Source organism: Microtus ochrogaster, unplaced genomic scaffold, assembly GCF_000317375.1.
Source record: "Microtus ochrogaster isolate Prairie Vole_2 unplaced genomic scaffold, MicOch1.0 UNK21, whole genome shotgun sequence".
NCBI lineage: Eukaryota > Metazoa > Chordata > Mammalia > Rodentia > Cricetidae > Microtus > Microtus ochrogaster.
The window spans coordinates 4,556,726-4,578,261 of NW_004949119.1; the positions used below are offsets into that span (position 1 = coordinate 4,556,726).

The 21,536-nt window shown below is 41.4% G+C and overlaps 1 protein-coding gene across 16 annotated transcripts in view; it reads right to left on the reverse strand.

Moving 5' to 3' along the window:
• Window positions 1-209: 209 nt before the first annotated feature.
• The window catches only part of Kcnma1 (potassium calcium-activated channel subfamily M alpha 1), a 738,489-nt gene continuing 717,162 nt past the window's right edge, over window positions 210-21,536 (reverse strand). For 6 of the 16 annotated variants that reach the window (XM_005367703.3, XM_005367686.2, XM_005367700.3 and 3 more), the window contains 4 exons: window positions 14,577-14,771; window positions 11,826-11,944; window positions 9,715-9,939; window positions 210-862 (listed from right to left, as the gene is read on the reverse strand). In XM_005367703.3, the coding sequence (XP_005367760.1) occupies window positions 838-862; window positions 9,715-9,939; window positions 11,826-11,944; window positions 14,577-14,771 (564 nt within the window). In that variant the 3' untranslated portion in view covers window positions 210-837. Of the gene's footprint in view, window positions 863-7,429; window positions 7,459-9,714; window positions 9,940-11,825; window positions 11,945-14,576; window positions 14,772-21,536 lie in introns of all 16 variants that reach the window. The other 10 variants (XM_026789554.1, XM_005367704.3, XM_013353971.2 and 7 more) reach the window with 3 other exon arrangements.

Below are 21,536 nucleotides of genomic sequence, written 5' to 3' on the forward strand. Positions count from 1 at the left end.
GAAAAGCTGCAAAAAGCTCTTTCTTTTAGATATATGAACAAAGGCCATGAAACGCTGCATGAAAACTGAAACTACAGAGATATGACTTTCAATTGTGTGGATAAATAAGTTTGATTTGCTAAGAGCTGGTGTTAAAACAGGTCTAAACACACACCCATCCGGGGAGATGCAAATATTTACCTCTGCTCTTGGGACTTTTTTTTTTTTAATTTACTAAAATATGTTTTATGTTTATGTAGATTGTTGACTACCTTAAATTCTTTTAGTAATTCATTTTCCTTAATTACAAATTGGGGTGGTGACCATCATTCTCCTCAAAGAAAAAGAAAGAAAGGAGAGAAATACACATTTAAGGAATCTGGCCACTTACTCATTTTGATTTTACATTGTTGTGATATGTGAGAAGATAATCTGGCAATGAAAAAAAAAAGAAAAAATATATTTTCTTTCTAATAAATAAAAATAATTTAAAACCCTAGAAGCTATACATGACTATTTTAGTATGTTCATTTATAAATGAAACCATTTCCAAAATACATGGAAGCAATATTCAAGGCAAAGAGAAAGATCTGTCTACTTTATTTTCTTGCAAATTCTTGCTTACTCTAGTGTTTCCACCAGTGATTCGGCATGGAAGAGGAAGAGAAGTCACATCACCATTATGAAGTTTGTCAGGCTTTAAAAAAATAGTTCTGGTCTCCTGGGAGTCAACATTCATCTTCAACTTCTCTGATTGGAGGGATCAAGCTGCTTGTGGATTTGTATTGGTTGATCTGGTTAGCCATGTGGGTACTCATGGGCTTGATTTGAATGTTTCTGGGATAGGCATTATCCGGTTCATCTGTAAACCATTTCTTTTCTGCTAAAGGGCAAAATGGATAGAGAACAAGAAGGAAAAATGAGAAGCTTAATTAGTCCTAGGTTAAGCTTTTGGAAAGTTCATTGAAAATGCATAAAGGAAATCAATAGAAGTTGACAGTGAGTAATTGCTAAGACAGTGCAGTGGACAGAAGCCCCCAGAACCTGAACCATGCCTCTCTTTCCTGTAGCAAGTAAAGAACAAAGTGAATCTGCTATTGAGCCTGGGAGACTCTAGGAGTTGGCCAACCTCGAGACTAAGCTGGAGTGGACGGATACGGTCCCTACTGCGGAACAAACGGTTCAGATGCTTTCCTGGTTTCACCTCTACCCAGCCTTTTCTTGGCTTTGTTCTGACAAGTCAGTTGTACCACTTCTGTCCTGTCTGCATCCCTCCCATGGTCTGGTGGAGAAGGTGTCCTAAAGAAATCCCGTAGGATTTGTTGGCCAATAAGAGTAAAAATCAGAATAGGAGACCATTCTAAAAGAGTATTTTGAAAAGGTTTTTATTTAAAGAAGGAGAAGTCTGTGGGTATGAAGTCATGGAAAGCATTGCAGGTGGCAGTGTCTCCGCTGACTATAATAACCCAAGTTGTCGGCGGAGAGCTCTTGGGGCCTCACCACTTTTCTTTCCATCCCATACAGGAAAGGCTGAGAGAGGCTGCTGAGTCAGAGCCAGTGGGGTGGACTGGGAGGGCAGCTCTGCAGAGGAGCAGCCTCTTAGCTGAGCTGTGCTATTTTACAGGATTCAGTTCTATCTATTCCCCTTTCTAGGATTGAAATTTTCTGAAAATTGGCCATGTGTATGGACAGGAAGGGACTGGGAAGTAGAATATCTAGCTTGGGGGACTGTAGACTTCATTACCGTGACAGAAGGAAGGGAGAGGGAAAGGAAACCAGTTTGCCAATGCTGTTACTACTCTAGAGACAATGGTCCCTATGGCATTTGTTTTCATTGCTTATGGAATAATTTACATCTGCCTTGTGTCTGGTTGTGAACCTACCTTTTAAAATGATTGCCCAGATAGCTCGGGGTGTGTGTGTGTGTGTGTGTGTGTGTGTGTGTGTGTGTGTGTGTGTTAGCTTATAAATTAAGCATCTGTGATTAGCTCATGACCACTCTTTTTGGTCAGTTTTCCCACCATTTTCAGTGTTCTTGCTCTTCAATGTGGCTGCCTCTGGGACAAGGGTATGATTGGGAAAAGCCCAAAGGAGGCTCGGCAGCTCCGTTCTGCCCTCAGGACACTTGCTACCTCTTGCATGGTTTTCCCCATGATCCTTCCTGCTCCGGTTCTCCTACCTATTCTAATTATGTTCCCTTTGATTTGAACAGATTGGACGATAGGAACTCATAATGTTCCATCCTCACGGCGAAGCTAACTGATTAAGTGCTTTAAATTATCCTCCCTGACAGAATGATAAAGTTACAATCTGCTCTGAGATGATCTACAGCTTGCCAGCCTCCTACAGCTTCTTTCTACATTCATTTATCTTTTTGTCAAGAGGAGGGTTTTTTTTCCCTAAGCTTCAATTCCATAGATCTTTTAAAGTCATCAGCACATCTGAATTATTAATGAGGCTTTAGAGGCAAGACTCCTGATGGGCTGGTTAAAAAAGGTTGTATAGAAATCTGGGACTGTGTACACATCAAAATAATTTCAGCTCCATTTAAAAAACCATTTAGTTCAAGTGTGACATAGATGAACCATTATGCATTTGTGGAAACCAATTTCTTGTGATCTACGATTAAACTAACCTTTCAGAGAAGAGTAAAGTGTGATGGTTATCATGTTTTAAAAGCATTGCCAGGTCTTGGAAACAATTTCCAACTAGAACTTTCTCAAACAGCTCATGTGCAGAGATGAGGCTCTGAGTGGGGCCTGCTGTTTACGCTGTTGGCCCAAGCTGCCCTTGGCTCTGGCCGCACAGTTCTGCAGAACGATTTTGCTGAAGGGATTTAGTGCTAGGCTGCACATGCCAGGTAGGAAGAGTAAGTCTTGGTGGTGGAAAGGGGGGATGTGTTTTGGGTGAAAGACCAAACAGATGCAATTTGCTGATTTTTTTTTTTTTTACAACTGCTGCAGAGAATAACTGTTGAGAATTTAGTATTTACAGTTCAATTCAAAGGGGGCACTTTGACCTTTCACCATGGACAGAATATCAGTTTTCTCCAGCTATCTGTAAGAGAGACAGCATTACTGGTCTCATTTAAATTTCTTCTTTCTCTTTAAATTTCTTGCCCCTGTGGTTGAGGAATGCAGCTTCAAGCAAGGAAAGATTTGTAGGCAAAAACCTCCAACTGGGAGGTGAGATTCTCACTGCCGCTGATAAGCCACTGTTTAATTCAGTGTCTTCTAAACTCTAAATGCCTATGCTGTGTGAGGCCAGGTCAAGTGAGATGTTGAGGAAACTGAGCTAGTGAGCTGTTCTGAACCTTATTAGAATGTCCAGGGACAAAGGTCTCCCATCATCTTCAGAGAGAGGTACATTTTAGTGGTCACATCCATTGGGCTTCCATGTGCCAATTTGGCATATGGAATCTTGTCTTTTAAGGACAAAGCTGTACCAATGGATCAATACGAAACTGGGCACAGGGAAGAGGACTAAAGCAGGAATTCTAGAAAGTGCTGAGTGAGAAAGGGAATCTACTCCAATGCTTGGCTAGCTCATCTCTTCTATGCGGCCTTATTTCAGACCTAAGACAAGTACTGCGGGCTACGAGGCTTTTATGGTGCCAGGACCCCCCCCCACCCATAAAATAAAAAAAAACAACAACTGTGTTTGTTCTTAGACTTCTTAAGGATGACATATGTATGATACCCTATTCTGAGAACTCTGTGTGATCTGTCAGAAACTTCTGTCACAAGGCAGTTAGAGTTAGGGAAAAAAATGGCATGTCACTATCTGAATTTTTTTTTTTTTTTGTAACAGGGTTTCTCTGTAGCCTTGGCTGTCATAGGACATGCTTTGTGGACCAGCCTGGTCTCGAACTCACAGAGATCCACTTGCCTCTGCCTCCCAAGTGCTGGGATTAAAAATGTGTGCCACCACCACCTGACTGCTACATTATTGAGAGTGTAATGTTGTACAGCAACTAAGCCATTATGCACACTATGGACACACCATGTGGAGGTGGCTGGTAAAATGGCAGCAGCTTGTGGTCTAGAGTGATGTGTACCTGGCTCTCTCATATCCTATCCGCTCTGAAAACGCTGTGTAAAGTATCTTGTTGTCATTTGTTCTATAGAACAGGGTTGAGGAAATAGTCTTCCTAATCTTGTTGGCTAGGTCAACAGAACAGGTACCAATGGCTTACTACACATTCAGTTAGATAGTAAGCAAATAATATTCTATAAGTTTGTTAATGCTTTTAATGATAGGGACTTTGGTGTTCTTCAGACTCCAATGTCAGTCACAAGGAGATTCTAATATCCCCAACATCTGCTTTGATCATGAGAGTTGAATGTGTTTCCAACTGTAACTCGCTGAGCACAATAGCTGTAATCACTGCCTAAGCATTAGCTTTAAGGTTAGTACTGAGAAGAGTAGGATGTGGGTTGGGTGGTACCTTCCATATGCTGTGTTTACAAATGAAGTTCTTCAATGGAGAAGCCAGGGGGAGAGAGAGAAACCTAGTATGTATGAATTGGGGACTTGCCTGAAGAATGTAGATGTGGCAATAGAGACAAGATAGGATCTTATAGGCAGACTTCATCTGGAAGGTGACTGAGAGGAAGGGTAATACGGTGTTATGCTAGGGAACTCAGGGCTCTCATGTAGTGGGTCTTTGTTTCTGACATCAGATTTCCCTTGATGTTTGGAGAACCACCTATGCCTTCCCTCACTAGTACAAGGGTAGGGTTTAGAACAACGGTTTAGATTCCTTCCTGGGGGACAGTTACTATGGTAAGGAGGGGCTGAGCTCTCCAAAGCTCCACGAACAGAGGGAGAAACAGTTGCTCTCTGAACACTGAGCATTTGCTGGCTCCATGAGCTGTCAGTGTCTTGGGCTTTAGTCTTTTCACATGAGTACACCCCCAAGAAGACTGCAGAAAAGGGGAACTGATAAAGGCACTTGGAACACTAGGCACTCTGTAGCATCACGAGCTGAGGCTGTGAGAGCAAAGGCATGGAAGGAAAAGATCCCAGTTGGATAGCAAGAACAATGAGTCAGCAATGGCTACAGGGAGCTCCAGCCTACAAGGGCAACTCCATGCGGTTTCCTGGGTTACATTTCTGATAGGCAGTGTGGTGTTCCTCCTCTGCTCACAAAATCCTGATGATCTCGGGCAAAACTATACATCCTGTCTCCTCCTCTTCTGCCTCAGCAGAACACAGCCATTCCATAGACATAAGCATAGTCTCTACCAGACCCAGACAAGCTTCCTTGATCTCACTTCTTTGTAATGGACCACTATGACTGTCACTGCATCTCTGTATCCTGTCAAACCCTGAGGACACTCTTTCCTCTTAGGTAGCAGGAGTTTCTCTCACTCACTTCCATGTGCAGTCTCCTTATGAGAGATACTTAACCAGCTTAGTGACAGGTGCCCACAGCTACTTCCTTATCATATTATGACAAAGCAGGCATTGGCTGATGGAAGCTGGTGGAGAAATTGATTTGTACCCTGTCTTATCTTCCACTCCCTGAAGTTTCTGTACTTTCATGTTCTTCAAGGAGCCTGTTGCTATAGGAACCTGGAAGGTTGATATAATTATCTCTATTGGGATATAGACACCCTTAAGGCATTCCCCGTGCTGAAAGAGAGTCAGTCAAAGGTCACCTAGGATCTCCATAATGCAGCCAACAGGCACGGTCAGTCTCTCTAGCCACTAAGCTCATAGGGCTTGGCCCCTGGCTTGGAAGCAGAATCTGGCTCCAAGAGTCCGACACCAGCAAATCAGCTCCATCAACACCTCAGGCATTAATTGGCACTTTCCCAAAAATAAACCAAGGGGATGTGTGTAAATTATAAAACAGTTTAAAACTGTGAGAAAATCGATTAAGTTGAGAGTCTTTTGAAATATATATTGCATATATCTACTTTAATACCCTCAGTCATAAGCCCTAACTTCAGAATAGAATTTAAAATGTCTCCAAAATGCAGTGAAAACCGGAACGTGCAAGGGTCCATTTGAACTAGATTTGAGAAGGACTTCAGTAACAGCTGTGAGGGATGTTGACATGTCCACAGTTATCAGACAGCTGGTGCTGAGATTTTCCTCCTAGCTTACCAACTCACTTAACATCGACCCTTTCCAAAGCCCAAGCAAATTGGACTAAAAGGCTCAAAAACTGCTTCTCTCTTCCAGCTCTGGGAAGATCACTGAGTTCCAAGCTGTGATTCATATTAAATGCATGCTTTTCTCTTCACAGTGTTCTCTCACTTTCTACCATTTCTTCTCTGTTTCTCGTCTGGGTGACGGGGAGTAGGGAAGAGAAACTACAGAGTCATCTGCCTCCTTCCTAAGGAAGCTTCTGTCTAATTAAGAAAAATATAATATAGAAGTTTCAGCTCTTAAGAGGGAACTCAACATGATCCCTTTGCCACCATCAGATATATTAGTAATCATTGCTCATCTGTTCTCAGTGATCTTAATGATCTACCCAGTGGAGAGTGTGTGGCCAAAATTCAGGGAAACCCCCAAATTTCATCTCATGTCAGTCTGTTCCCATTAGAGTCAATCACAGTCTCAACTACGGGAGCCACTAACCAAGAGTATTAAAATACACTTTGGCTTTATACCTGTCTGCCCCATTTGCGGTTGGGATTTAACAAAACTCTGAAAGGCAGGTGGCAGGAGACACATGAGTACTGTCCAGACTGAGTCATCAGCCCCTTCAGCACTGGACATGCACTCTCAGCTCACCGGCTTTGACTGGGTTCAAACAGATAAAAGAGACCAATGCATTTGCCATTAATAATCCTCCTATTACAGATGAAAGGAAGATCAACCGTTAACAGGGAAGCACATTCGCCAAACGGAACAGCTGTGAATGTTTTACAGAAACAGTTATCAACTGGCATCATCGCTCGATCTGTTGGGTCTTGCCAAGATCAACACAGAGAGGTAAACAGACCGATGAGGGCTGGGTTTGGGTGGTGGTGGTGGTGATGGGGGAAGTGGAGGAAGCTGGGTTTTTCAATGGGAAAATGCTTTTGGATTTGGGGTAAGGTACCAAGGTGGGCGGGGAGGCCACGTGCAGTTCTGAAGGCAAGCCAGATGGAGAGAAGTTACCCCCAGATTACCCAATCCCCAAACCCAAGAACACCAAAACAAACTCTAAGGGATCTAGCCATAGCAGCAGCACAGCCTCATGGCGCTGAGCAATTGAGAAAGTGGAGGAAGAAAAAGAAGAAGGAAGGAAGAAAGGAGGGAGGAGGGGGAGAAGCAAAACAAAATAAATAGAACCACAAACAGAACAGTAAAAATAAAAATAAACAAACCAATAACAGAATAAAATTTGTAACTCCTTTTTTTTTAATTCCACAAAAGTTTCACAAGGACAACGTTATAGAAGAAAACCCCCAGCAGTGGCTAGGTCATGCAGAACCATTAATTGTCATACCTTGGCCCACTCTAGTCATCCTTGTTGCACTTTAGAGAGAGAAGTAAGCTATGTGAGTTTTACAATGCTTTTAAACTGTCAGTATTTCCTGCTGAGCACTTTAACTGGCACATTCTCATAGTTATAAATGATCTGAGGGCATAACTTCATAACCTCCTTTGCAAAGAATGCATGAAGATCTCTCATAATCCAAAACTAGGGGAAATGTATATATAGTTATATATATATAGTTATATATATATAGTCATATATAGTTATATATAAAGAGATAGATATTTGTCATATATAAATCAAAATACATAAGGACAAAAATAATTTGAAAAAAAAAATGCTTCCACTCACGGGACTTTTGAATTTCCAGGTACACAATGACTCCCCACCCATTGCTGGTTGGAGTACTGCCCTGGCCCTGTCTTTGGTGTGGGAGGAGGTGGAGGTTCTGATTGAGCCTCACCATTTTTGTCAGTAAAAGTGCTTGTCAATCACACAGCAAGCAAATGTCCAAAACCATCATGCTGGAAGGGACAGGGGATCCAAAATCTAAACCCAAACATTCACCATAAAAACACCTTTTTAAAAAGAGACGCTACAGCTGTTACAAACTTTCCCCTCCTTCCTGCCCTTTATTCTAGCCGAGGATTTCTAAGCAAACATCTCAGATAGGCTCATATGCACCCAAGGCTAGTCTAGCCATACCAGAATTTGGTTATGGTAAAGTTGGCCAATTCCTCAGAACTCCTATGTTCCTAGAATGTAATTTGCATGCATAAAACATCTGGTGATTGCATATTGGGGGAAAGGGGATCAGTTTATCTTCCCTCCCTTGTTGACTAACAGTTTTTAAAAAAAGAATAAAAGAAAACAAACAACAAACTACTGAAATGTGCTTGGCTTGCTGTTGCAGCCCTTTCCTTCCTGTTTTGAAATGAAAGGAGAAGCTCTCTCCCCATCACTCGCTTGCCCATGTGAATTGGCTGTATGTTAAAGAGGTTGCCTATGGTGAACTTCTCCTGCCAGCCTTCTGCTTTGGGACTGTGCATCATACAGCTGTGCTAGCAATTTCAATGTGGGCACTAGTTTCTGTCTTTGTTGAGTCAACCAACTGTCACTCCATCCTCCTATATCCTGATTTATCTAGCATGTCAGCTCCTACAGAAACCATTATCTGTGGCTGGGACTTTCTCCCTCTCACTTCACCATTGCTCCAGCCCGAATTGCCCTGGCTTTGGGGCCCTCATTAGTCAAACAAAGGGGAATAAAAAGGTCCCCTGAGAATGCATGGAAAAATACTTGCTCTTTTCTGAGCGTTATTTATTCTGTACATAAGGTAAGTGATTCACCTTTTAAAAGATGTAAAAGTCCCAGGAAGGCAGTTCTTAATGACTTACATTTGATATTTATGATACATATGGCTTTTCATCCCAAATGTCAAAAGTGAAAGAAAAAAACTAGCTATCCCTATGGCAGCATAAGGAGACAGAATAACAATTTAATATGCAACCAAACCTCTTTTCAGGTATATGAAATGACTACGATTTGATACATCCAGGGGTGGAAACCTGTTTTCCTCTTTGCATTAAAGTTAGAAACATTCACTTGAACTTCTGAAAGAAGTTAGCTCTGAGACAAAAAGGCTTTGGTGAATAAGTTTTAAAAAAATCTCTGATGCTCTCTCACAACAAGCAGGTGCTTAATCATCTTTTGCGCATACTTTGAAAGCTTTCCAAATGTTTTGTGGTACTTTAGCCCAGAGTGGAACCGATCAATGCACTTTCGTTCCTTTTGGTTGCTTGTTTCAAATGATCATGTGCTAACTTACTGTGTGTATAGAAAAAGAGAGAGAAAAGAAATAACAAAACAAAACAAATCAAAACCCAAAGCATTCTGATGGCCCTGATAAATCGGAATTAACCTGCTTTGCCTAACTGACAGATTGCAGGTGCTCCCTTCTAATCTGTGAACTCATTCCTGTAGCGAGCTATTTACATCTGGAGGATGCCTCTGGGTTATTCCCCCCTAGAATCATAAATAACTTTTGGTCCATCCGCTTATTCGCTGTTGTGTTCAAGGGTTTTATGGTGGTGAAATAAAAATGACAACCACATGCACACTATCATACATATGCAAATGTGTAAAAAAAAAGGAAAAGAAACGAAAAAAGAGGGGACTACAGGGAACAGGAAAGTTGCTCTGTTGGAATACCAACTGGGGAAATGAGTAGCAGATACAGTTTCACACACGGTGCCGGTGGATACACATATCAAAGTCGCTCTTCCTGAACGTACTTCTGTTTGTCGCGAGACTCCCTGGACTTGGGCCGGTTTGGCCGATTTGCTGTGGACGGGATGGAGTGGACGGAGGAGCTCTTCTTACTGGAGGACTGTGAGGAGTGGGAGGAATGAGACAGGCTGGCTCGCGATTGGCCAGCGTTGTGGTCAAACTGCATCAGGCAGAAGATCAGGTCTGTTGGTACAAGCTCAAATTCGTAGGGGGGATTGGTGATGACATACCTAGAGAGAGAAAGAAAAGCGGTCACAGGCCCAGTGGAGCAGACACATGACTTAACTCTCCCTGAGTCAAAAACCAAATTGCCTGGCTGCCCCAATCTATCTGAGGAACTGGATGATGGTTCTGTAGACTTGAATCCTCTTCCGAATGAAAGAAAAGTTTCATGTTTAACTCAGTGAGGCAGTCAGAAGACCAGGCAAAGGTGCCAAGTGAGAGCTGGTGATGAAAAAAGCCACACCATAATTCATATGAACCATATGCATTTTTTCCTACAAAGGTCCAGTTCATGATAAACAGTCACCTGATTGGGCTGTAGCTTCTATACTAGAAATTCCTGACAGCCACAGACACTCCACAGGGTCTCTGTTTGTCTTCCCTACAACTTCTTAAATAACAGTTCTCTGATTATAAGAGCTTGACCCGCCTCTTCCCTATTCTACCAAGCTTTCTATGCATGGCTACGGTGATCACCATGTTGACTCTGTAGCAATGGATCTATGAGTTTGTTCTCAGAGGCTCCCAGGAACCTTAGAAAAAAGATAGGTTGTTTCCCTGGGGATGGAGCTAAGTGGCAGAGCATTTGCCTTGCAGGCAGGAGGCCCTGGATTCAATAAGTAGCACTGAAAAGAAGAAAATAAGAAAGGAAAGAAGGAAAAATGAACAAACTAAAAACAGAAGAAAAAGTTCAAGTAACCTCACTCACCCTGATCTGTGGACTCACAAGCCCTGGGGTGGGAGACTCGGTAGTCCGGCCTTGGAAAGCTCTATAGGCGAATCTCGTATTCATTGCCATGTTGGAACACATCAGTATACAACAATTTTTGTTTTGTTTTGGTTTTCAAGACAGGGTTTCTCTGTGTAGTCCTGGCCATCCTGGAACTCGCTCAGTAGATGAAGCTGGCCTTGAACTCAGAGATCTGCCTCCCAAGTGCCACTACCTAGCATTAGACTACGACAATTTTTAACTCTGGCTATATACTGTAATTCTCGGGCATTAAATACATAAACATTGGTATATAATTTTAAAAGTACATGTAATTTTTTTCTTACACACTGTGGAAATTACTCTAATCACAGTATTTTTTTAAGTAATTTATTTTATTTTATGTGCATTGGTGTTTTGTATTCATGCCTCTGTGGAGGCCCCGGAACTAGAATTATAGAGAGTTGCTAGCTGTCATGTGTGCTGGGAATTGAACCTGGGTCCTTTGAAAGATCAGTCAGTGCTTATAACTGCTGAAGCAGCTCTCCAGCCCCTAGTATTTTTTTAAATCCCACAGATGACTTTATTCTACAGGTCTGAGAAGTACCTCCAGGGCACTATTTACTGGATCACACACACTACACTACAGATCTGAGAAGTACCTCTACGGCAATATTTCCTGGATCACTACACAAACTCATGGGCTTGGGTAATTCTAGAATTACTGTTTTACCTGCTATGAGTTTAAATTAAGGCATGTAAGGGAAAGCACACAACTAGCATACCCAAATCATCATCTATTTTTGTGCAAAGTGGTAATATAAAAGTTTCTTAAACTTAGATATAAGAAAGAAAGTGAATCAATCAATTACAAAATATATAAATCAAAATATAGCATCAATGTGAAGCACCTCCACATTAGGGACCAAGGAAGGGATGTGAGGGACCAGAGTTCGGGATTCTGGCTTTTGTAATGGGGTAAACAAATCCTTGCCTCAGTGACTTCACATTCATTTTTCAGTTTTTTTTAAAGAAATATTTGTTATAACTCCTGGGGTCAGTGTTACACTTGACATGGGCAGTATGTTGAAGGCATGCACATAGAGACCTTTGCCTGCAGGAAACGAGAGAAGGCACTGATGCCCCTGCACTCAGGTGAGATGGAAAGTGGGACAATGCACTCACCTTTTTGTACACTGGCTTGGGGTGCTGAGGTGGGCATCTCTCAGCCGGTAAATTCCAAAACAAAGCATATTATACGTTTTCAGAGCTTTGCAGAACAGATCACCATAACAACCACCATCCTAGGAGGCAACAAAGGACAAGAGAAACATCAGCTTTTGCTTGCCTGGGAATCAAGGTGGGAGGCGGCTTTTCATCAACCCCTCTGTGCCTGAAGACATCAGCATGGTTAACAGCTTGGATCCAGTATGTTTGAGGTCAGGGAACTGACCATCACCAGGCTTCCCCTGGTGGTCACCCAGTTGTGTCCATAGCTCAAACACACTCCTGGCTTCCTTCACCTGGGATGGGGATGTGTCACTGGAAGGTCTCAGCTGTAGAGCTAGAGAGAAGAGGTGAACTCTGCAAAGCAAGGATTGTATTCCCTGTGCTCAGCTGTGTCCACTGTGATGAGACCATATTGTCAGGACTGTCCAAGTGATAATGAAAAGCACTGCAAGAATAAAAGAGCAGCCCCAAGCCCTCTGGTGAGAAGACTCCAAGAAGGACTGTGTGAAAAGCACAATTTGCAGACCTCAAAGATGTCTAGGTGAAGGGCATGTGGGAGTCTGTAGGTGAGATAGCTGGGATTCACTGCACTAATCAGTTCACAACCACCCCGAGTTCTGGGGCTTAACTCAGAAGGCGAAAACAATGTGATTGTTTGCAAATGCATAGAAAATTCTGGACTTCAAGCAGGTGTGTGATACCAAGTAGACTTTACTATACAGATCAGCACGACAGAGTAGACTCACTAGAAACTGAGAGAATGCATTTGTCTTTGCTCTCACTGGAACTCTCATGATGAGCACCATATTAGACAACAAAAGGTCCCACATTTTTCCATTACTGAAAATATTAATCTGATTCAACTGGATTAGTAAGGAAGTGATAAGGATAAGAACTACTGATGATGGAAATTTACCTTCATCAGTCTAATATAGGTCCTGGCCAAACAAGCAGCCATTTGATGTGTTACGAAACAAGACCTTTTCCACGATGGTACATTCTGGGCAATACATAGTGTAATAGGGAAATACATTCCTAGGCTCCTGGTTCCGCTCCTTAAACACATCTATACAGGTGCTTTTGGAGTCAAGGTCAAGGTGGCACACTTTTTCCAAAGTGTCTGACATAGTACAGAGTAGTGAGTACAGAGAAACCAAAGGAAACTCTGGTCCCATCATGAAAAGGAGGTATAGGGAAGCAGGATTTGGCCCAGACTCAGAAATCCTAAGACCAAGGTTTTGCATTGGAGACCTCAAGTCATCAAAAGTGCCAGTTGAGATCCTGTCACTTTGGTCAATTGTTCTGCACACACACAATTGCCTTCATGCTTTAAACCTCACCAGTGCCTGGATGACACTGGGAACAAAAACTCCTGAGAAGAAGTTATGTCTATAGAGACTATGATTAGAACTGCAGTACGGTAGTAAGATTAGGAAGCTTCTGGTCCAGAAGCTAATTACCATAACTTGGGATAGTTCTAGTCCTTTACAGCAACCATTCCCTGCCCACCTCTGCTGTGGAATAATCCTCTTGTATACTGTAAAGATTTGTCACTTGAATTGGTTTAAACACTGATTGGTCAGAAGCCAGGTAGAAAGTATAGGTGGGATGACCAAACTAAGGATGATGAGAAGGAGAAGGACAGAGTCAGGAGTCTCAAGCCAGATATAGAGGAAGTAAGATGAGAGTGTCATACTGAGAAAAGGTACCAAGTCGTGTGGCTAAACATAAGTAAGAATGATGGCTTAATTTAATAGTAAGAGCTAGTTAGGAATAAGCTTGAGCTACTGGCTGAGCATTTATAGTTAATATAAGATTCTGTGTGATAAACTGGAAATCAAATGCTGGGTATTTGAGAACTGGCAGGTGGCAAAGAACCATCCATTTACATACCTCTCTGTCAGAACTAATATCTTGTAGCTAATAGAAACCTTTTCGGAATCTTTTAACTTAGCAGACCATGAGCTTAGACAAACCCAAAAGCTAAGAAAATCATTAGATAACATCTGGGGCCTATAGTAAAGCTTTATCCATCTTGCTGTATTTTGCTGTATCCGTGTATTTTAAAGTTGCCTTGATTTGTAATTTTCCTTGATCCGTAAAAACCACACAACTTCATGAAACTGCTTCTAGGTGGGAACAAGGAATTCAGGATAACCTATTCTGTGTTCCTGAGCCATGGTCCCTCAAAATAGTTCCAGAATAAACTATTCCCTTTTAAGATGAGAGCTGTAATTTTTGTGTCAACAGTATATAGATACAAAAACTCTGGTGGCAGAGTTCGAGGCCAGGCATCCCCATGTTCAGAGAGAGTCAAAGTGGAGTACCTCTGAGCTACAAGGACCCTGCAAAAAATGTTTCCTAAACTTAGGTATGTGGTGTTGGCAACTAGCCCGTCCATGGGTGGGAAGAAAATCTTTGAGGAAGACAGCAGTGGAGGCGAGAGCCATATCCCAAAGTCAGGATGCTTTGGTGGAAATGTCCCATGCCTTAGTTGCCTGAGAAATATTTGGTTGGAGGAGTTGCATGAATGTCTATGTATAAAGCGTGGGACCTGGTAAACAGGGTCATGTAAATACCATCTTTTTAGTCTGTTACAATGGAAGAGAGAAACACAGATGCATAGCCTATCGCCATGTCACACGGTTCATTCATATCAGGCTTGCTGCAAACACGGCTCAGGAATCGTCTGAGCTGTAGACTCACCCCTAAGTCTGCAAAGGGGCCATCCAACAGGGCTAACTGAGCCACTCGGCAACGGTCCCTGTTGGCTAGTGTCTGGGGAGTGCTGTAGCCCCCTCGAAGTGCATTCTCCTCAGCAATCAGAGCCTCAAGCTCTGGCGTGGCTCCTCCTGTCACCAGGGTCCGTATCAGGGTGAGGATATTGTCATTGAAGTATGTCTGTGGAAAGAAGGTAGAAAAACATTCTTAAGCAAAAAACCTAAAGTCACCTTAGCTGACAACATAAATTCCAACTTTTCTTGGTATCTCCCATGTAAAGTTCTGGCTTCTCTCTTTAAATAATTTTCTGTGGGAAAAGAAAAAATAGCAGTCTCCAATTATTCCATTCTCACCTGCTTGGTTCCACTATGGGATCCTGACTTAAAGGAAGAAAAGAAAAGGATAAAAACAATTCAGGGAATTCTTAAAAGATTAATGCCTGAAAAATTGATGTTGGTAGATATACAAATACTGCCTTGCCTCTGTACACCTGGAAAATATCAACTCTGACACTAGGGGCACAATACAAGGCAGCATGCCTGGGCGGCTACCCTAAAGAGGCCAACCTCTTAGAGCCTGCCACCCATATGTTAGGAGGGAGGCCACCTACAAATAGCACAACTTCTTTCTGTTTGGAATTAGATCAAAGAGAATCTTGAATGCCACACACTCAACAACTTATCACAGGCTTTGATAATGGCTGGACCCAGAAGTCACCACCAGGATAGCAGCTGGAGAAGTCTATGAGCTGCATATCCTGATGTGTGGATTTGGGGTTTGCAAATAACCCCAGCTGTCTGAGGCAAATACAGATGATTTAAGGAACTCCTTCCCTTACATGGCCATTTTTCTCCCACATGGAATGCTCACACGAAGGCAATGGGGGCTTTAAAAATTAACAGAATGTCTAAGAAAAGGCCTTAAAATGACATTTGTCACCCAGCCAATATAGAGAAAATATCAGTTAAAGGCGGTATGTTCCATTTTCTTGCATGAGAAGTCAAAGCCTCTACATAAAAACAACCAAATCTTGGATGTAGTTTGGGGCATTTATGCACCACTGGAGCAGGCTAGAAAAGACAGGTGTGTCTTTTTTTTTTTTTTTTTTTTTTTAGTTTTTCGAGACAGGGTTCCTCTGTAGCTTTGGAGCCTATCCTGGCACTAGCTCTTGTAGACCAGGCTGGCCTAGAACTCATAGAGATCCGCCTGCCTCTGCCTCCAGAGTGCTGATATTAAAGGCGTGCGCCACCACCACCCGGCTGACAGGTGCTTCTTATTTGCAACTTCCTTGCCAGTTTACCTGGCAGTGCATCATGAGCCAGACATGGCTGAGTCCTCATCCTACTTTCGTCACTAGCTCTGTGTTGTCCTGGGCATCAGTGTTTACAGCCGTTAAAATCAGCATGGTTGTTAAAAACAAGTATATATGCAAAGAATTCCACATGGACTTCCAAGTTAAGAAGATGCTGCTGGAGGGCCTGGATTTTGTGTTCCTTATTGAAACACTCAACCAGAGAGCACAAAGAATTCCAGCTGCAAAAAATGCTAGGAAAGTTATACACAGGCTGTCCTCAAGAGTTCAGCTGTTCTCTGGAGTGGACAAACAGAATTGACACTCAAGGGAGCAGATGCAGGTGGGAAGGCTAAGAGGGCTGGAGTCCTTTTGAGGTTCAGTGTTGACTTCAACTTTCAGAAGCTCTGCTGCCTTCGAAAGTTGTGAAACATTTTCGAACTGTCATAAGCTGTAAGATGGAATAGCAGAACAGCTACAAGATACCTGACGCTCAGCACCCGAGGGACTGAGAAGAAACTCAGGGCCCAGGGAGTGCTGGTAAATATGGCTGACCTGAGCCCAGAGACATGGGGAAGGGACTGTTGATGATGGGCAACAGCCACTCTCACATCCAAACATCCCTTGATTATTCTCATTACTGTTCCAGCTTTTGTCCTAGAAGATGGAAGGCCATTATTCCCTTCATTCTGGAACCTCTTATCTCTCAGTCATCCTCAGTGCCCAAGTTTCCTCCAGAGCGGTAATTCTCAACCTTCCTAATTCTGTGACTCTTTAATACAGTTCATCATGTTGCAGTGACCCACAACTATAAAATTAATTCTGCTGCTATTTAATAACTGTAATTTCGCTACTGTTATGAATCATAAGATGCCTGATATGCAGCATATCTGATTATGATCCCTGTGGAAAGGTTATTCAACCCCAAAGGGGTCAAGGACCACATGGAGAACTGCTCCTCTAGATTAAAGAAGAACACCTTGAAGGTCCTGTGCACTACATCCTGAAGATTTATTACACGGATTAAAGACACACAAACATTTTCCAATATTTTCCCTATGGACTGATACCCTACCTAGTCCTGCCTATCATATTAAATAATGGAGAACTGGACAGAAAACTGACAACTACCTTTGTGTTCCAATTACCATGCTAGACCCATGGCAAGTAAGCGGGTGGCAAACATTCACAGCACTGTTTGCTGAACCACTAAAGCACTCTCTGCCCAAATGTATAGAAATGAGGAACAGTTGGGTTTTGTTGTTGTTGTTGTTGTTTTCCCAAAGGAAACAGTTTTTAAGATAAAGCACGGAAGAGTTGTTTTTGACTGGGTAAGTAGTCATTAGAAAATCTAGCTGGCCAAAGTATAAAGATTAAGCCATAGTAGAATGATTGACCCCAACTGGAGCATGCTCTCCAAGGCTCAGGGAACATTACCCAAGAAAGGCAGAAATACTAGAAGCCAGAAGATGGGGAAATACACCCATGAGAGGTCTTGTAGGTCATGACTTATTAATTACACCTGTGGTCATCTCCCAGGACCTGCACAAAACTGGACCAACTAATATTTCATCGTTGACAGGGAAGGAGCCAGGGAGGCCCCACTTCTGCTTGAGGAACTATTGGCCATTATAAGATGTTTGTGGAAAGGCTACTTTCTTCAGTGGTGTAGCAACTGGCAAGTTTCCTTGCTCCAGCAAACATCCTCTCACCTGTGCTCATGCAAAAATCACCAGTTAAGCTCATTGAATCACAGACAAAACGACTATGGGAGGGAAAGTGAGACTTACTGAGACGAAGAGTTTCAGTAGGACAGAGAACAGAGAAGAGATAAAAGTGACTAAAATTCATTATATATAAATGTGTGAAACTGTCAAAAAAAACCTTAATAAGGAGCACACAGATAAAACAGTTAATGCTCAGTAGTTTAGGGTGGAAGAGTAGATGCTTTCCCCTTAATATCAGCAATAAAGAGGACCATTCTCATGACTTTCATCTTAAAATTGTGCTGGAAGTTTTAGTTAGTAGGAAAGAAATAAAAGACATTCACATTGGAAAAGAAGGAAGATTATCTCCACTCAAAGTGGCCTGGCACTGTATAAAGAGAATCCCAAGGAATCCACAGGTAATAAGGATTTAGTATAAAGAGAATCTCAAGGAATCCATAGGTAATAAGGATTTAGTAAGATTTCAGGGTACAAAAACATTATGCAAAAATCAAACTTCTTTCTGTGTGAACAAGAAAAACATAAGAAAGAAACCCTACTTCCAACAACATTGAAAATAATAAAATGCTTAAGAAGAAATTTTTTCAAGAAGTTCCAGGGCTGATATACTAAAAGCTAATGCAACATTACAAAAGATATGAATAATTTTATTCATATCTAAATAGAATAAATAAATAATAAATAAATAAATAAATAGAAAGATGTCCCATGTTCTTGGATTGGAGGATAAGATTAAAATAATAATAAAAACCTTAAACATAATACAGATTCAAGACATTCCTATCGAATTTTATAGGAAATTGCAGAAAACATAAAATGTTATATAAATCATATAAAAAGCAATCAGCAATAAAACCGAATGTTTCCAACCCCTGATTTCAAAATATACTTCTAACACTAGCATGATGACTGGGCAAGGGAACAGACCTGAGAATCTAGAAATAAACACATAGAGCTGCTATTAACTGGCTTTCAATGAGGATATCAAGAAGCTTTATAAAGAAAGAATAGTCTACTAAATAAAGAGTGTTACAACAACTGAGCATCAACATACAGAAGAAAATGTTGGTTGGCCCTATTCTTCACACCATATACAAAACAACACGAATCAAAGACCCAAATGTGACAGCTAAAAGTGTAGAGAGCTAAGAAGAAATAACAGTGGTGAATCCTCATAACTTCACTTTGACAATTATCTTAGATAAGGCACCAAAATCATAGACTACACAAGAAAGCTTGATCATTTGTATCTCATAATATTTTTAAATTATATACTGGAAGATGCTATGTAGAAAGTAAAACTTCTCTGTATAATTAGAGAAAATATTTGAAAATATTGTATCTTATAAGAGTATAATATTCAGTGTTTAAAATCCTCCAATAACATAACCAAAAGGCAATAAATTTGAAAAAAATAGAAAAAGGATGAGGCTTGAATAAACATTCCTTCAAAACAAGGTAGAGAAGTCAAGAGACACAAGGAGGCCTAACACTAGTAGTCATAAGGACAACACAAGTTCCAATCTTAACGAGAGTTCATCTTTACCCACGGGGATGGTTATGATAAAACAAGGGACAGATACATAGCAAGAACTGATGAACGTGGAGAAACTGGAGCCCTTACAGTTTCCGTAGGTGTGTGAGTGTTCTGATCACTGGAAGGCAGTCTAAAAGTTCTTTAAATTGGTAAACTTTGAGTTACCACAGGGCCCAACAACCATACATAACTATACCCATGGGAAATGAAAGACACATCAAAACAAAACTTCATGCAGAGAGATTCATAACGGCATCATTCATCATAGCCAGGACCAGAAACAATAAAATGGTACTTGGTTAATGGATACATCACAAAATGTTATAACAGTGAAAACCATTTTATTTGTGTATAAAAAGAAATAAAGTACATGATACAACAAGGATGAGCCACAAAAATCAATAAGATTCCATTTATATAAACCATCCAGAAAAGGCGATTCTAGAGAGATAGGGATACATGCTCGTGGATTCTCAGGGTTGAGCAGCTAAAGTAGTAAGGAAAATGAGGACAGAATTCTCTTGCACATTATGAGACTGTTCTTAAAAGATCCTTGGAGATGTTTACATATGCTTAAAAAACCCATAAAATCATATACTTGGGTGAATTTTATGGTCTATTAATATTCCAATAAAACACTTCTTAAAGAACTGGTTAAAAGATAATTACATGGTTAAGAGATAATTACATTTATAATGGTTAAATTTTTATATGTGGAGTAGAAGCTATAAAACTGAAAACCGTAAGTACATATGCATACATACATGCAGGTGTGCACACATGAGCCACCTACAAACATGTGGAGACACACACACACACACACACACACACGGTTAGTGGTAGGGACATGCTTTTAAGGACATGCTTTACTGTCCATAAAAGAACAAAACAAAACAGAGGATCTGCTAAACACTGAAGATGGAGCGGGACATGATAAACAGTAGTGTCCACGTGTTAAAGGTGTGAACAGAATTCAGGAACTTTTGACAAGAAAGCACTTCCAGTAAGAACACCCTGTCCTGACTGGGAACATGAAATTAAGACACACACCAGGGGTTGCATCAAACAACCAAGATCAGTGCTGAGTCCTGCCCCATTGAATATTTAAGTTTAAATTGTAAAATGGTGAGGGACAGTGACTGGTAACACTGCTCTCAGAAAAAAAGTATAAAATTAGGGAAACCAGGCCCCCACAATAAACTTTTATAAAAGACAGGACAATTAAATTTGAAATAATACCTTTGTTCCAAGAACTTTATAGGCTATGAAACTATCCCTCTAATCTGTGGAAACAATAGGAAAAACTCTGGGTCTTCAAGTACTGAAGCATTTATTCACTTCACTTTCTATTCTTTTTTTTTTTTTTAATTTATTGCTGTTTTGCCTGTGTGTGTGTCTGTGCTACAGTGCTGGATCCTAGAGTTACAGACAGTTGTGAACAGCCATGTGGGTGCTGGGAATTGAACCCAGGTCTCCTAGAAGAGCAGTAAGTGCTCTTAACCGCTGAGCCATCTCTCAAGTCCCATCACTTCATTTTCATTCATAAGTTCCCCAGAAAAGCATGAATGAGTCAGCCTTCAACTGTCACCTATGCTAAGCTGCTCTCAGTTGCGTGAGACTAGACCACTGGAACCCTGTCATTTGTTTTCTAAGTTGCTTTGGAAAGGTGCACCGAGGTCTCCAGAGTCTCAAAGTTTCAAGCTAAGGAGTCTTTTGTGCATAAAAGGAGATGTTTATATTATGCTGACATCCCTTGCCTTGTTATAAACATCATTCCAATGTTTTGTGTATCTGGGAGAAAATGCTACATACGATTGCTCATTTTGTCTAAAATAGCTTCTGTCTTGAGAACAGTGTCCCATCTTTGCTCATACACAGGGGAATCTCAAAAAGCTGCCACTATGGCTAGAATCTCATTCTGCACACTAGAGACCTCTTTCCTTGCAATTTTGATGGCAGTGGCTTTGGAGGCCTCCCTCTGCCTCTCCTGTGCTGCACCAGCCCTTTCTGTTTTCTTCAGAGAAGACCTTCGAGTTCACCTGGGTATGCAATGAGGGGTACATATGCATAAGCACACAGGTGCCTCTGGAGATTTTAAGAGGGTGCCACACCCCCTAGGGCTGGAGTTACAGGCAGTTCTGAGCTGCCCGACCAGAGTGCTAGGAACCAGACTTAGGTCCTCTGCAAGAGCAGTATAGAACTCTTAACTGACACACTGTCTCTCCAGCTTGTTATTCATCTTTAAAAGATACTCGGAATCAAAACCTAGCTTTCTTAAATACAATTGAAATTTCACCTAAAGGGGGTCAGTTTGGTTTTAAAATACTGGTGAGGATGAAAGCCAGAAGGTCCTGGATAGAGGTACTGCAGAAACTAAGAGACCATGGATG